This window comes from Malaclemys terrapin, chromosome 3 (genome assembly GCF_027887155.1).
Source record: "Malaclemys terrapin pileata isolate rMalTer1 chromosome 3, rMalTer1.hap1, whole genome shotgun sequence".
In the NCBI taxonomy this organism is placed as follows: domain Eukaryota; kingdom Metazoa; phylum Chordata; order Testudines; family Emydidae; genus Malaclemys; species Malaclemys terrapin.
The window spans coordinates 79,167,831-79,185,126 of record NC_071507.1 but is presented as its reverse complement, the minus strand read 5'-3'; the positions used below and the strand labels follow the sequence as shown (position 1 = coordinate 79,185,126).

The 17,296-nt window shown below is 44.8% G+C and overlaps 1 protein-coding gene across 1 annotated transcript in view; it reads left to right on the top strand.

The window, feature by feature from the left end:
* The window catches only part of DISC1 (DISC1 scaffold protein), a 357,611-nt gene extending 340,818 nt beyond the window's left edge, over nucleotides 1–16,793 (top strand). Inside the window, 2 exon segments of the mRNA XM_054024187.1 lie at nucleotides 13,494–13,590; nucleotides 13,592–16,793. Coding sequence (XP_053880162.1) covers nucleotides 13,494–13,590; nucleotides 13,592–13,633 — 139 coding nt within the window. The 3' untranslated portion in view covers nucleotides 13,634–16,793.
* Nucleotides 16,794–17,296: the final 503 nt, after the last annotated feature.

Genomic DNA, 17,296 nt, shown 5'->3' with positions numbered 1-17,296 from the left:
TCTCCCCCTTTAAAAAACCCAAATAATGATTTTGAAGTTGTAATAGCATGTTTAAATGTTGATTAGACACACATAGGTCCTAACCTGTTTACTTCATCGTGTATTTGGTGAAGACATGGGGCTTGATTCTGGTCTCCTGTACATCAGTGTAAACTGGGGTAACTCTGCTTAGTCAATGGACTTACACCAGTGTAAAAATGATGCCAGAGCAGAATCAAGCCCCATGTCTGCACCAAATATGTGGTGAAATAAATATTTAGTTCTTTACCATACCTTAGTCAGGAGTCACCATCTGGATGAATCTTTAAGAAATTAATGTTCTGCATTACTGCAGGAACTCTCAGGGCAGTAGTAGTGTGGTGTTTGACTCTCCTCGGCCACCATCCCCCACAAACCCCAGCACCACCTTCATTTTTTATTACAGAATTGCAGGACCCAGCAGGACACTTATCATGCATGTACCAGTGGGTTTTGCAGCACTCCATTATGCCTTATAATTCCACCTCCTTATACTTCCATGGATGGCTCTCTTCCATACTCTATGTTGATAAATAAAGTAAGGAGATTCACAGATTAAAATAAGGTCTAGTTTTCAGCTTGGATCCCTGACACTCAGGATGGGAGGGACCAGCCGTAATACATTTTTGGGAGGGGTGAGGAAGGGAACACCACTCTTAGTCCTTGGCCAATTCAAGACTTGGTTTTGACAGACAACAAAGAAAGCACCTGCAGTGCTCCTTTCATCACAGGAAGGGTTGCATTCATCATACAAGGAAGAAAAGGGTGATATACAAAGGCTGGAGATGGGCTTGGAGAACTCCTGGCCTCACTCCAGCCCCATGAGAACAGTGGCAGAAACAGAGAAGAGTAATTGGAAGTAAAGGCATCCCTAGCTCGCTGCTCCTTCAATATAGTGTGGTGGGAATCACAACACCTACAGTATAAGACATAACATTATGTACTAATCTCAGACCACGGCGGTACTTAGAACCACTGTAAATAGGCAGAGTAGTTTGCCAGGTAGAATAGGAAAAAACAACCAAACAACCCACAAACATCTTTCTGCCATTTGTGTTCCTCCTGTACATGTTTCCCCCATGTATTCAGAGTGCACTATTTACAGCAAGCTGATATTACATTATCAGAGATCTAAACCAGAAAATCCCAGTCTAAGCCATCACCACAGCCTGCAGCTCCAAGGCCTTCTGTCACCCAACAAACTATTCTTAAAGAAGCAACAGGGGATCCTGTGGCACCTTTAAGACTAAGGCCTTGTCTACACTACGAGAGTAGTTCGATTTTACTTAAATCGAATTTTTGGAATCGATATTGCAAAGTCGAACGTGTGTGTCCACACTAAGGACAGTAATTCGACTTTGTGAGTCCACACTAACGGGGAAAGCGTCGACATTGGAAGTGGTGCACTGTGGTCAGCTATCCCACAGTTCCCGGAGTCCCCGCTGCCCATTGGAATTCTGGGTGGAGCCGCAAATGCCTTCTGGGTAAAAAAAATGTGTCCAGGGTGCTTTTGGGTAACTGTCGTCATCCGTCCATCACTCCCGCCCTCCCTCCCTGAAAGCGCCGGCGGGAAATCAGTTCGCGCACTTTTCTAGTCAGTGACAGCGCGGACGCCACAGCACTGCGAGCATGGAGCCTGCTGCAACCATCACTGCAGTTGTGGCCGCTCTCAACGCCTCGCAACTTATCATACACCTTTCCCTGAGGCAGATGCAGAAAAGTCAGGCGAGGAGGCTACGTCAACGCGGTGATGGCCTGAAGTCTGAGAGTAGCACAGACCTCTCAGAAAGCAGGGGACCCAGCGCCGAGAACATCACGGTGGCAATGGGTCATGTTGATGCCGTGGAAAGGAGATTCTGGGCACGGGAAACAAGCACTGAGTGGTGGGACCGCATAGTGCTGCAGGTCTGGGATGAATCCCAGTGGCTGCGAAACTTTCGCATGCGGAAGGGAACTTTCCTGGAACTTTGTGAGTTGCTGTCCCCTGCCCTGAAGCGCAATGACACCCGGATGCGAGCAGCCCTGACTGTCCAGAAGCGAGTGGCCATAGCCCTGTGGAAGCTTGCAACGCCAAACAGCTACCGGTCAGTCGCGAACCAGTTTGGGGTGGGCAAATCTACCGTGGGGGTTGTTGTGATGCAAGTAGCCAAGGCAATCGTTGATGTACTGCTGCCAAAGGTAGTGACCCTGGGAAACGTGGAGGCGATCATAGATGGCTTCGCAGCGATGGGATTCCCAAACTGCGGTGGGGCCATAGATGGAACTCACATCCCTATCCTGGCACCGGAACACCAGGCCAGCCAGTACATTAACAGAAAGGGCTACTTTTCCATGGTGCTGCAAGCACTGGTGGACCACAGGGGACGTTTTACCAACATCTACGTGGGATGGCCGGGCAAGGTTCATGACGCTCGTGTTTTCAGGAACTCTGGTCTGTTTAGACGGCTGCAGCAAGGTATTTACTTCCCGGACCACAAAATAACTCTTGGGGATGTGGAGATGCCTATAGTCATCCTCGGGGACCCAGCCTACCCGCTAATGCCCTGGCTCATGAAGCCCTATACTGGCGCCCTGGACACTGAAAAAGAACTCTTCAACTACCGGCTGAGCAAGTGCAGAATGGTGGTGGAGTGTGCTTTTGGCCGTCTCAAGGGGAGATGGAGAAGCTTACTGACTCGCTGTGATCTCAGCGAAACCAATATCCCCATTGTTATTGCAGCTTGCTGTGTGCTCCACAATCTCTGTGAGAGCAAGGGGGAGACCTTTATGGCGGGGTGGGAGGTTGAGGAAAATAGCCTGGCTGCTGATTACTCACAGCCAGACAGCCGGGCGATTAGAAGAGACCAGCGGGAAGCGCTGTGCATCCGGAAGGCTTTGAAAGCAAAGTTCCTGAGTGAGCAGGGTAACCTGTGACTTTAAAGTTTGTGTATTGAGAAGCTAAACCTGCCCCCGTTTCTTTACCCAGTTAATGTTGACTATCCTATCCAGTTACATACCCCCTTCACCCCACTTCCAACACACGTTTCAAAATAAAAATAGTTCTACTTTGTTAAAGCACACCGTTTTCTTTAATACTGTATTTGCGGGAATTTTTTAAAACTGGGACGCAGACTGTGGTGCGGAGCGGGTGTACTGTAGTGGCGCGAATGCAGCTTCTAAACTCAAGGATTGACAGGCTCCGCTGCGGTGGGATGGTTGTTTCAACGGAGCCTGTCACCCCTCCTGATAGGGACTGTGTGTATGGGGGGGTCTATGTGACTTTGTGGCAGGGGGAGGACGGTTACAGATCCCCTGCTGTGTGGCTCTGTGATCCTGCCTAAGGACCGCCGCTTAAGATCTGTAACTGCCCTCCCCTGCCACAAAGTCACAGAGCAACCCACCCCCCACCACATAACATGAAAACAACCTCCCAGACTAACCAGGGTAACTAGTCACTGCATCACTGCACTATGTATGTGCCCTGCTGCTGTGCCTGCCCCCGACTATATACCCTGCCAAAGGTGACTGTCCTGTCGAATTACCAACCCCCTATCCCCCCTTCCTCCAAAAGAACATGATGGAAACAGTAGTTAACAGAAACGTATTTTTTATTATCAACCAAACATGGAACTGGGAAAGTGAAACTTGGACGGGGGCTTGTGTCAGGCGGGAAGGAAAGAACTTGTCAAATTTTGGGGAATGAGAGCCTTCTGCTGCTCGAGCTCTCTGCAGGGGTGGAGTGAGAGTTAGCAGGGACTCTGCCGCCTCTCCTTCTGTGCACTTTGGGTGAGGGGAGTATGGGACTTGGTGGCGGGGGAGGACGGTTAGAGATGGACTGCAGCGGGGCTCTGTCCTCCTGCCTCCGTTCCTGCAGAACATCCACAAGGCGCCGGAGCGTGTCCGTTTGCTCCCTCATTAGTCCAAGCAGGGTTTGAGTCGCCTGCTGGTCTTCCTGACGCCACCTCTCCTCCCGATCCATGTTGGCTTGGTGCATTCGGGTCAAGTTCTCCCGCCACTGGGTCTGCTGTGCTGCCTGGGCTCTGGAGCAGGCTATAAGCTCCGAGAACATGTCCTCCCGTGTTCTCTTCTTCTTATGCCTAATCCGCGCTAGCCTCTGGGAGTGTGATGACAGGCTAGGTTGTGAGACAGTCGCAGATGGGGCTGTGGGAATGGGAAAAAGGGAGTGAATTCCTCAGAAAGATAAATGTAGTTGTGAACAAAGAACATAGTCTTTCTCTGTGAACAAGGCCATGCACAGCACCTATCACATGCGCACTCAGCACAAGGTCGAATTCTCGGCCTTCGCATTCAGTGCCTGGGGTCTTCTACAGCACATTTGAGAAGCCTCTCAGGAGAACGGAATTTCTGTTGCAGGCAGACATGGTAAGCCGTAGACTTGTGGCAGCTTAAAACTTTAATATTAGCAATGGCCTCATTTCACATTGAAATCAATGTCGGTCCCTGCTGCCAGCAATTCGGCAAGCAGGAAGTCTGCTCCTGTCCCACACCCTCGCGGCTGTCCCCGGGAACGATCCCTTTCGGCTGCCCCTCTCCCGCCTCCACCGCGTGGCTGCAAACCAGCGGTTACAGTTCTGTAAAGGAACGGCAAAGCAGTCCCAACACTAACATTCCCCTACCTCATTCAAAGCAGGTCATCATGAGCGACATCACCCTCATGAGGATCTCTGACAGCGAGAAAGAGCGAATGCTCCGGGAAAGCCTCCAAAGACCAGGGCCGTATGCCGCCATGCTGTGCAGAGCAATGATTCCAGAGTACTTGCTTGTCTCGTGGCGTGGCAACGTGTCCTACTACGGAGGACCCAATAAGGCCGCTCTCCCCAAGAACCTAATGCAGCGGATTTCCAATTACCTCCAGGAGAGCTTCCTCGAGATGTCACAGGAGGATTTCTGCTCCATCCCCGGACATATAGACCGCATTTTACTGTAGCTGCTGTAGCAGTGACTAACCAGTAGAGCGGCTTGGGCAGGACAATCATGCAAAACCGGACATTGCTAGATTTTTTTTCAATAGTTGCACTGCCCATGACTGAACCGTTAAGCTAATCAAACTAATCATGAGAAACCCATTTTTTAAATTGTTAATATTCCTGTTCTGTTACAAATAAATGTTTAGATTTTTACAACACTTACTGGCTGATCCTTCCCCAGATTCTGTGTCCGGGGTAACGGCTGGGGAGGGTTGGTAGGGGATCTCTGTAAGGGTGATGAAGAGATCCTGGCTGTCGGGGAAATCAGCGTTGTGAGCGCTGTCGACTGCCTCGTCCTCCTCATCTCCTTCCTCATCTTCCCCGTCCGCTAACATGTCCGAGGATCCAGCCGTGGACACTATCCCATCCTCAGAGTCCACGGTCACTGGTGGGGTAGTGGTGGCGGCCGCACCGAGGATGGAATGCAGTGCCTCGTAGAAACGGGATGTCTGGGGATGGGATCCGGAGCGTCCGTTTGCCTCTTTGGTCTTCTGGTAGCCTTGTCTCAGCTCCTTGATTTTCACGCGGCACTGCGTTACATCCCGGTTGTATCCTCTCTCTGCCATGTCTTTAGAGATCTTCTCGTAGATCTTTGCATTCCGTCTTTTGGATCGCAGCTCGGAAAGCACGGACTCATCGCCCCACACAGCGATGAGATCCAAGACTTCCCGATCAGTCCATGCTGGGGCCCTCTTTCTATTCTGAGATTGCACGGCCATCACTGCTGGAGAGCTCTGCATCGTTGCCAGTGCTGCTGAGCTCGCCACGATGTCCAGACAGGAAATGAGATTCAAACTGGCCAGACAGGAAAAGGAATTCAAATTCAAATTTTCCCGGGGCTTTTCCTGTGTTCAGCATCCGAGCTCGTACTGCTGTCCAGAGCGTCAACAGAGTGGTGCACTGTGGGATAGCTCCCGGAGCTATTAGCGTCGATTTCCATCCACACCTAGCCTAATTCGACATGGCCATGTCGAATTTAGCGCTACTCCCCTCGTCGGGGAGGAGTACAGAAGTCGAATTAAAGAGACCTCTATGTCGAACTAAATACCTTCGCGGTGTGGACGGGTGCAGGGTTAATTCGATGTAACGGCGCTAACTTCGACATAAACGCCTAGTGTAGACCAGGCCTAACAGAAGCATTGGGAGCATAAGCTTTCGTGGGTAAGAACCTCACTTCTTCAGATGAGTTTCCTGTCTTCCTCCCTGGGGTCTCTGGCTTGTAGCATCCAGCTCTTCTTCTGCCCTTGAGCACTTTGTGCCAGGGGAGGAAGAAGCTTAATTGGGCTAATCTCATTTTCTAGCAGCAAACTAGTAGTAGCCCTGCATCCTGTCAGAGACATGCAATGAGTGTGACCCTCATGCTGAACTCCATTTGTTACCAATAGTGGTTCTACATACTGCTTGAAAGCAATATATGTCCCTTTGCCACAGTATTTCAGCCTTAACTTTACAATTACTGGTGTCCTTTGGTTTGTCATATTGTGAATGTGGTGACATTCCTGAGACTACTAGAATTTATTTCAAGCATAAACCAGTCATATCTCTTGCTCCTCCAGCACACAGCTGCTTTTCTTCATATTTTTTCTTTTCTTTCTTTCTTCCTTCCTTCCTGCCTCATCGATATAATATTCAGTGGTAGTGAAGCATATAATTTTTGCTTCCATTTTTTTCTACCGAAAAACCTTTTGTAATCATTTAGCATATTACAAATAACAGCATGTTGTTCCAGGCTGCATATCAAAGGTAATTAAATCTCAGGGGTTTCTTGGTGTTCATAAACTGCAGGAGCTATGCTTTTACCAGTTCTGATTTCAGCAGAACTTTTGATTAAATTACATCTTGGTATTCAATCTGCAGGGCTGGCATTAGACTCGCTGTTGGCCCAGGGCAGAAACGAAGGAGTGGGTCCCCCACTCTGCCTCCCTTACCTGCTCACACATTGGATTTCTGCAACGTTTCTGAAGCTGAAGCACAAACCCCCACCACACAGGGCCCCCTACAGCATGGGGCCCTGGGCAATTAGCCTGCTTGCTATCCTCTAATGCTGCCCTGGGTCTGAGACCACTTATTACACAATAACAATATTTCCCTGCCTCACAAAGGTGGTGTGAGGCTTAATTCACTAGTGCTTGTAAAGTGCTTTGAGATCACTGGATAGGAAAAGAACAATAATAATATGCATTTCTATGTAATTTATATGAAGTCATAGATTAGATTAATAAAGCTGCCCAAAAATTAAGAGAAATGTACCCTCTACTAAAAAAAAAATGTTTTTCCCCCCATGATAAAGTGTAAAGAGTGAAACATCACAGTAAATGAATATAAATTACATAAAAGATGAAGTTTTGAGGAAGCTATAATAGAATCAAAAGCTGCCAAAAGGCTTTTCAAACTGGTGTTCGTGCCTGCCATAGGAGTGATTTGCATAACTTTCCCATGATTCTCTATAGTCATATTTTCAAAAGAGAGAGAGAGAGAGCTTGCTTTTTACAGTCGCATAACCTAAGGGTGCCTTTTTGTTTTGACATTGCATTGACATTGTACTTGGGTAAAACAACATTTCATAATGGATGAGCTCTAAGAAGGCCAAAAGCAGTATAGCATTTCCTTTCTGTGTATTAAGTTTTGAAAAAAGTAAGGTTTTTGTTCCAGCTCCAGTCTTTTCTCGTTTAGAACTCAGGGTCTCACGAATACCCTATGATGCTTTACTGTTGTAAATTAAGATTTGCTCTTCTCTATTATCTGTTGAATCTGTGTTCGCGTTTTTGGGCTCTGATACTGCAATCTGACCTGTGCAGGAAGATTACTGAATTAAGAAGGGGGAAAAGAGGTCAAGAAATGGTCCAAGAAAATTAGACAATTGGCTTGTTGTTCTTCCTGAGATGGCAGTTCCTCTGACTCATCACCAGAAGGCTCCAGAGCTAAAAGCTGTTTTTTTCGCACATAGAAAGAATAAGCATAATAAAATATTAGATTCCAGTGTAACGTGTCTGGGCAGGCCTCTATGGCTGAACACTTCACATGCAATCAGAGGAACAGAGACACTGGCAGAAAAGGGGGCCCAAAACTCCCTGGACTAACCAGGCACTGCTTATGCTGTGATCAACCATCCCACAACTTCCAAACTAACCAAACCCTGATCATAGGGCAGGTCAGCCATGCCACATCTGCTAGACTAACACAACTCTGCTCATTATGGGTCGTCCATGCCTCATACAGCCGGCTGTAGAGGACTGAGAGGGAGAGCAGCGCAGACATGGAGGAACAAGCAGGCGGTAAGGGGCCTCTTGGCTCACCACTTATGTCTGACTGACTAACTCTGCCTGCTTTAACAAGGAGTGGTAACCCTTTTGGAATCCTGCCTTGTTCACCCTCGGCTTCAGTGCTGTCTGGCTCATTAACAAATGCAGTCAGACAAAGACCCGCCCTATGCAGCTGTTAACCTTAGTGAGCCAGGCATAGCTACTTATGTCTACACTGGGAGAAAAAACACAACAAACCACGCCATGGCAGAGAGTCTTAAAGCCTGGGGTCAACTGACTTGGGCCCGTGCTACAGGGCTAAAAATAGCAGTGTAGACATTCTCAGTTGAACTGAAGCCCAGGCTCTGAAACCTGGCAAAGGAGGAGGATCTCAGAGCCCTGACACCAAGCCGAGTGGGAACATCTACACTGCTATTGTTAGCCCTGGAGAATGAGCTCTGTGAATCTGAGTCAGTTGACCCATGCTCAAACTCTCTGCCAGGGGGTTTGTTTTGTTCGTTTTTTTGCAGTGTGCATGTACCACACAGGAGCCATTGAGACAAAGGGCTGCGTCATGCAGCTGTTATGTAGCTCTTCCTAGCTTACTAAGGAGTTCAGGGCTAGGCCAAAACCATGTTAGCAGCTTAACAATTCGGGGAGCCATTAGATAAAGTCATGACAGAGTCCTCAGCTAAATCAAAAAGACCTTCAGGACTTCCTGATTACAAATGCAGAAAAAGGAATAGCCAGCTCTATTACAGGCTTACGTATCCTTTTCATGGCTAATCCCCTAAATACAGAAGGTAAGGCTACACAAAGTCAGATGGAACAAGTTTAAGGCCGGGAAGAGGCGAGAGCACTCTTCCCATAGTGCAAATTCCAACACTAGAACAACTCCTGACTGTGGTCAGGTGGGTCCAGTAAGCAACAACTGGGGGTGGGGTAGCTATTAAAATTCAAGGACCAATTGCCTCTCAACATTAGACAGATGAGCCCCGGATGTTGTTCCAAAAAAGCGCATCAGAAGATTCCAAATAATTTTCTCCCTTCTCCACTACTCTCAAATCCCTCAAAATGGCAGAATATACCAAAGGCTATAGATCCTCTTTTGCGAATCATTGTGACAAAGAGAGCCACCGAGGCAGTGATGTTCTCCTGCCAATATTCATTCTTATTTCTGGTACCCAAGAGATCTGGGGAGGACAGAGCTGTGTTGGATTAAAAGCGCCTGAACAAGTTCATAAGGAGGCCCAGGTTCAAGATGGACACTTTGAAGTCAATAGTGGGAGTGATCTGCCAGGATGATTACCTTATATCAAGAAGTTGATGGATTTCCACTCCATACGGCTAAATGCAGTGCCTCTGATATAAGGTATCAGTCGACTTGAGGGAGGTCTACCTTCATGTGCCAGTTCATCGGGGCACAGGGGAGTTTTGCAACTTACTCATGAGGCCAATCATTTTCAATACAAATTGCTGCTTTTCAGACTATCATCACAAAATTACTCATTTTGGTGGCTGTTCACAGGCAGTAGTAGATACAGATGTACCCTTTCCTGGGTGACATTTAAATAAGAGCCCCATCCAAGGAGGAGTCCACTTGAGTAACTTGGACCACAATTCATATGTTGCAACAGCATGGATTTATAGTACATTCCAAAAAGGTTCATTTTCAGCCATCTCAGTGCCTAGTTTATCTAGATGTAGAGGCCCACAAAATGTTTCTGTCAGCTGAAAGATAGGACAAGATTAGATCAGCAATTACCCTCCTGAGGAGATGCCCAAGGACATCAGTCAGCACTCTGAGTGTTCTAGGGGTGATCGTGTCCTGCATAGGGATAGTGCTCTGAGCAAGTATGCATATGAAGACTCTCCAGGGCTTCCTGCTGTTGATTCCCTTGTTCTCTGATTTTTCCATCTCAGAAAGTGACCATTTTGTCACTTGTTCTGAATTCCCTGGATTGCTGGATGAGTCTGGAGAGGTTCCAGGGAGAGATGAACATGGCAGAACCAGACAGGTCTGTCATAACAGATGCAAGTCTGGAAGGATGAGGAGTATTCTCCTAGAAGTGTGTGACTTAAGGAACATGGTCCTTTTTTCAAACGAAACAAAAGAAAAGCATAAATTTTCTAGCACTGGTGGTAATAAAGTACTCTCTTCAACGTCTGACCTCAGCATTGCTGAACAGTCATATCCTTATAATAATGGACAGTCTATCAGTAATGGCATATGTAAGCCTTTGGGCAGTATGAGGTTAAGGGATCTACAGAAAGCAGCAGCATCATTGATGCAGTCAGTGAAGGCCCATCTGCTGTCTATCAACACCTTGCACATCAAGGGCACCAGCAATAAAAATGTTGACTGGCTGAGCAGAAGGAAAATCAGTTAGGCATAATGGAGTCTTCACAACAAATCCTTCCAATTGAATACCAAAATTTTCAAAATTCCAGTTCTGGAAGGCTTTCCAATACTTTGCCAGGAGAAGAGAACCAGAAGCCCTGGGCATACATGCCTTTCCCCTAGTGCCCATTGCCACCAGGGTAATACAGATGATTAGAAAGGAGGAAATGGGTGTGATCTTAGTGGCTCCTCATTGGCCTGGAAGGCTTTGGTTTCCTGACCTGGTGGACATGTCAGTGGGAGTTACCATTTTTCCTGAATCCAAGACCAGATTTGTTATCTCAGGAACCAGTTCTTCACCAAGATCCAAGCAAGTCAAATCTAGCAGCTTGGCATTTGAAAGGAAGTTTCTAAAATGAAAGGTTTGCTGGTCTTGTCAAAACTCTGTTGGCATCTAGGAGAAAGTAAAAAAAAAAAAAAAAAACAGGTCTTATTCAAGGATTTGGCTAAATACACACAGTAGGAGACTTATTCAGCATCATTTAACCAAAATGTCTTATGTTCTGGAATTTTTACATGGCAGTTTTTATGTCAGGTTGCAGGCTAATGCCTTAAAAGTACACATTTCTGCACTGTCGACAATTTTGAGTGCATCTAGAAGGTCTTCTGTGTTCCACCATAACAACGTGTGTCGCTACATTAGAGCAGGTCAGCTATTGGGTCCTTCTAAGGTGCAGAGAGCACTACCTTGGGATCTGAACATTGTGCTCAATGCCTTAGTGCAGGTGCACTTTGAACTTATTAAATCAGTTTCATTGCACTACCTGGCTATCAAATTAACCTTTTTCATCCCTACCAGCTTGCCCAGAAGGGTGTCCGAGTTGGGAGCTCTATCAACTGATCCATCCTTCTGCATCTTCCATAAAGATAAAGTGGTTTTGTGAATGGCTCCCACCTTTATTCCAAAAGTAAATTTTATTTTTCATTGAGCATAATGAGCACCATTAAGCATTTTTCATTGCTTTCCTTTTGTCCACATCCTTCTCACCCAAAGGAGAAACTATGGTATTTGTTGGATGCAAGCAAGCCTTAAAGGCATATCTGAAAAGAACTGAGAGCTTAAGACCAGCCTTCCTGGTCTTATTTCATCCAAGGTAAAGAGGAGCTAAAGCATCTAGATCATCAATCTCACAGTGTATACACTGGTGTGTATAGAGCAAAAGGTCTCAATCCTCCAGTGGAAACAAGAGCTCACTCAGTACAAGTGGAGGTGGCATCATGGGTTGAGAAAGTGCAGGCCCCTTCGCAGGCAATCTAAAACTGCAGTTTGGTCATTCCTGCATACATTTTCTAAGTTTTACAACACAGATACTCAGTCTTCAGCTGATGCAACCTTAGGCAGGTAGGGCCTGCATGGTGTAGTGATTCCTTAGAGTAAGAGAATCCTTTCTATGAGTGACATTTTGTTCCCTCCCTAGGAATTTTGTCACTGTTCAGAAAATCCTACATTGAGGATTTGTGGACCTTGCCTGGAGAGAGAATGGGAGAATTTGTGGTTGCTTACCTGAAAATGTTCCCTTCTTGAAAGGGATAGGTCCACAGAGCCAGCCTTCCCCTGGAAATCCATTAAGAGAAATCTGTCAAACTTGTGGTTAAAGTTCTCTGCAGAAGTTAAAATCTTTCTTCTTGTTCATGTTTCTTGTCAAGTATTTTTTTGCAAGGTACTGATGCAGGATGAGACACTCCCTTTTTGTTTCACAACCCAGAGGGCTTAGCTTTGGAAGCATCTTGTAACTGAGGGAGTCTTTGGAAGGTGGAGCAAGTTCTGCCCCCTCTGGCTACAAACCTGTGATGACTAAGGCTATGTTTATGTCACACAGGTCCTGGCAAGGTTCCAGCATAAGGTGACAGACTCCTGAGGGGGCCCTCCTCAGGGTTCTAGCAATGGGTGACAGCCTCACGGGCAGTGGGGGGAAACACTCCTCAGGCGAGCGGCTGGGGGTGTCCCATTTTCTCTTTGGGAAATATGGTCACCCTGTAGCTCCCAGCCACCATGGGTGGAGGGGGGCCCCCTGCAGCTTCCATGAGAAGAGGGGGAACCCCACAGCTCCCAGCCACCGTGGCGGCAGGGGGAAACCATGGAGCTGCAGCAGCAAAAGTCACAGACAGGCCACGGCATCTGTGAATCTTTGTTTATTGCCCATGACTTCTACTAAAAATAACCATGACAAAATCTTAGCCTTAGTGATGACCCATACTGAGGCTCTGTGGACTTATCCCTTCAAAGAAGAGAGAATTACTTGAAAATTATCCCATTTCCTATGTATAAAGTTCTGGGGAGGACTCATGTGCAAGTGTGTGGCTCCCATTGAGTTCAGGCAGCACAATGCATGTGAATCCAAAGATAGTACTTGGTCTTATATTAGTGAGAATTACTGTTCAGGAGCTCAGGGGTTGCCACATTAATAGCAGGAGCTCTTTTGATATCCATTAATAACTGTGCTGAGATTTCAGGTTATTCCAATTGGAGATTGACTGCAATAGTGTCTTTGGGCATCAGAATAGACAACCTCTATATTGATCTACACCTTCCTCTCCCCTCTCCCCCTCCCCCCCCAAAAAAACCCCAAACAAACTCTACAACCAATCAAGTTCTTTTCTAACCCTTATAAGAGAACCGCTAAGTAATGCCATTTGAGGACTTCAAAGTTACTGGAAATCCTAAATAATTAATTAATTAATTAGTTAATTAATTAATGTGAAATATGAATATTTAATCCAAACAGTTTGGAAGAACTTGAAGCCACAATTAGATAGCAATGACCATCTGTTGTGAACAGCAGAACAACAATTTATTTCATAACTTGGAGAGAGAAAAGGGGCTGCCAATCACCTTTAGGTTTATTCCTTAATAAAGCATGTACAGTCGCTACAGAGGGAGATCCAGATGGTGAAGGAAACTCTGCAGGCCATGCTGATGCAGCTCCAGCCGGATAAGGAGGCAGGAGAAGATGAGGCTGGAGACTTCCTCTGTGACAGCTGGTGTCCAGGAAAACAAGACGTAAAGGAATAATATTGAGGGGGGTCTGGTGTTTTAATGGTAATTCACAAAGGGTTGCTTTTAGTAACTGAATACTGTCTTACCAAGCCTTGAGGATCTTTTCTCTCCCTGCATAACTAACAACAACTAAATCAATTATGGAGAAATGGAGCCTGGAGGTTTATCAACAGAAGTGTTCTACACAGCTTCCCATGTTCAGGCACAGACTGGAAACTAGCTTTCAGAGCAGAGGAGCTCCTGTAATTGTGTCGATTACAAACTGATACATTTCCAGTGATTCAGCAGAGTCTCCTTTAATGTCAGAGTGAGATTTTTCTAACTTGTTACAAACAACTTCCTTACTTGTGCATTCTTCAGTCTTTTTCTCCTTCAGCATGTCATGTTAAAGGCAGTATTCTTCAGTATTGCTGAGAGACAGCTGAGGGAATAAGTAATTTTTTGTCTTTGTAACATCTTTCTTACACCCAAGTTATTTTCAGATTCCTACAAAATGTAAGACCACTAGGATAGAATTCAAAATAACCAAATTCTTCTAACTTAAATTAGGGCTACATTTACCCAGTGGCATTCAACAAAGCAGAGAAAATTAACATCAGACGAGAACAATAGCTTTTCAACCATTTTCATTTACATTTTATAGCAAATGCATATTAATACTAAAAGCTCCGAATATTTAAAGTGATAACCTGCTGATTTGTGGTCTTTATATTTGAATAATGTATGAACATTAAGTATTTTTTCTTAATACTATGCTTACTTCTTTAACCTGCCCTATATTGTCATAAAAATGAAAGGTTTTTGGATGTGTATATACATACGTATGTTTGATAAAGTTATAGTATCTGTTTAAACTCTATTTGCTACAGGAAAAAATAAAAGGAATGGAACCAAAACCAGCTAAATATTGGTGATTTACAAGGGTGCAGTATTCAAACAATTAGTAAATTGTGTACTCATAAATCAAAACATTCTTACTTGGATGCTAAAATAAATTGAGGTTATCACATTTTCATTTGGAATCCTATTTCTGCTATTTGCTGCAGAGACTATGAGGGGGGAAATTAAAAATAAATAAATAAAACAGCTCCTTAAAAACTCAATTCAATGTAATCCAATCTTTAATTTTCAAGCCAATTATTCACAACAGTTGATTGTACATTTTTGAAAAATGGACTTTTTAAAAATAATAATTTACATTTGTGCCATTAGAGTTGCTGGGTTTACAAATAAAGCATGTGGTTTCTCAGACATTAATCCCTGGACTACTAGCCAGATAGACCTTCAAAACTGTGCTCATTCTTCTTTGTGTACTTAAAGACTAGAGTTAAAATTTCTACCTCAAAATGTTAAATATATATGTAAAACGCTCCAGGCAGCTGAGATTTATACCAGAGTTATAATTTCATCCAGGGAGGTAAAACTGACAAACCATGAGAGTCAAGTTCCAGTGGTTTGTGTAGTCATCAGATCTTCAGGATGGATTACAGCCCTGTAATTCAAAACATGGTTGGCTTTTATCTTTAGATCAGAATCCGTGTTGTGATGAAGAGTCCTGGGTCAGTGCCTTGCATGGGCTTCTGTTCTCCTTTCTCCCCTTGCAGCCTTTCCCTTACTCATCCACAGCCTCCAATGGAGGGCTCCTGCTGCTGCTTCTGTTTCTCTTCCTTCAACCTACCTGCTCACCCTCTCCAAGCTATCTTGGAGAGTTCCTGCACATTGCCTCTCCACTGCACTTTCTGCAAACACCCATAGAAGTGGATGAACAAAGCCTTAGTTCAGGGATAGGCAACCTATGGCATGCGTGCCGAAGTCGGCACACGAGTTGATTTTCAGTGGCACTCACGCTGCCCGGGTCCTGGCCACCGGTCCGGGGGGCTCTGCATTTTAATTTAATTTTAAATGAAGCTTCTTAAACATTTTAAAATCCTTATTTACTTTACATACAACAATAGTTTAATTATATATTATAGACTTATAGAAAGAGACCTTCTAAAAACATTAAAACGTATTACTGGCACGCAAAACCTTAAATTAGAGTGAATAAATGAAGACTCGGCACAGCACTTCTGAAAGGCTGCCGACCCCTGCCTTAGTTACTAGCCATAGGCAGACCAAGTGCAGACTGTATGCTGCTATTGTTTTGCTAACAGGGTGAAATTCACCCTTATGCATAGGGCCAGTTTACAGCCTATGTACCACTTAAATCCCACTTAATGGGAGGCGGGGAGAGAGCTTATTCTGCACAGTGATGAAATTCAGCCTACCCTCCTTTAAGTTAGTGACAATTCTGGGAGAAAACTGATGGTAGAATATGGCCATAAAACTGGCATGATTACCAAGTTATAATGCTGTTGGGCCTAAATGTGGGCTAACATCTAACAGAGCCAAGGCTCACCAACTGCCAGAAATGACAATTCATGGTTTTACTAATCCAAGATGAGTTCACCCTGCATATATAACAACGCACACAGGCCCAGAGTGTGAACATCATGCTCACTTTGGTTAGCAGTTACTCACATGAGTACCACCATGGGGAGAAGGCAGAGCTTTGTCATTGTTGACTGTGCAGCATGTGTGAGCCAAACATGGCCCACACTGACTATTTATAAATCACAAAGCACAGCAAGAACCAAATGGAACTGCTTTGCAGCGGTTCAAGTCACAGCACTTTTCTCACAATGACTCTCAGCCTTCAAGTAGGGACAGTTAATCCTCAGATTCTGTTCTTTTGTCTAGCTGTGCATTCTAGCTGTATGAGTTTTTGAAGAAATTTCATTTTGATTTAAAACGTCGCGGCTTTCATGTTTCATGTATTCAAAGCATTGTTAGTTTTTAATTAAAAAAAGTATACAACCACTATAATAAAAACACTGAAGTCTTAAGCTATCAGTCATTACTTGATTTGTATGTAATTTTATATTTTGATGTATTAACATTTTATTTTATTACACATCTCTCTCGCTCTCTCTCTTTGTGGCCTATATTTTTAATTTATCATTCCATTATCTTTACTGTTTGTTGTGGGAAGTTAACAGCCAATCCAATAATTGTTCTAAGTCAGTCTGAATAAAAGGTGTAATAAAGTAAATCATTTACTGCACCTCTGTCACCTTTCTTTTACTGTGGATAGGAAATATATTATTCTGCAAATAAAGAGAACACTGTTTATAAAAAATGTTGTAGGGTCTACAAGCATTTATTGTTCATTCAGTTTACCAATGCTTTTAGCTTTAAGTGTGAAAAGTCAGTGTCTGGCAACTTGCAGAGAAGGGAGGAAGAGTCTATTAGGGAAGTTCTGGGAACATCCCATCTTCTGGAAACGTTTCTGAAAATCCATTCCACTAGGTGCAATTTAGTGCAACAGCAAACTATATTGATTTTCAGAAGTCTCTTTGCATGAAAGGGGTAGTAAGGATAGTCGGTAGCTAGGGCACGTACTGGGACTTGAGACCTCAGTTCAATTCCCAGTTCAGCCAGAGACTTTCTGTGTGATCTAGTCACTTAGTTTCCTCAGTTCACCACCAGTAAAATACTTCCCTGCTTCCCAGAGATATTGTGGGAATAAAGTCCATTAATGATTGTGAGGTGCTCAGATACAACAGCCATGAAGGGCCAGTTAAGTACCTAGATTGACTTTTTTTTTAACCTCTAAGCCTTAGTACAAGAT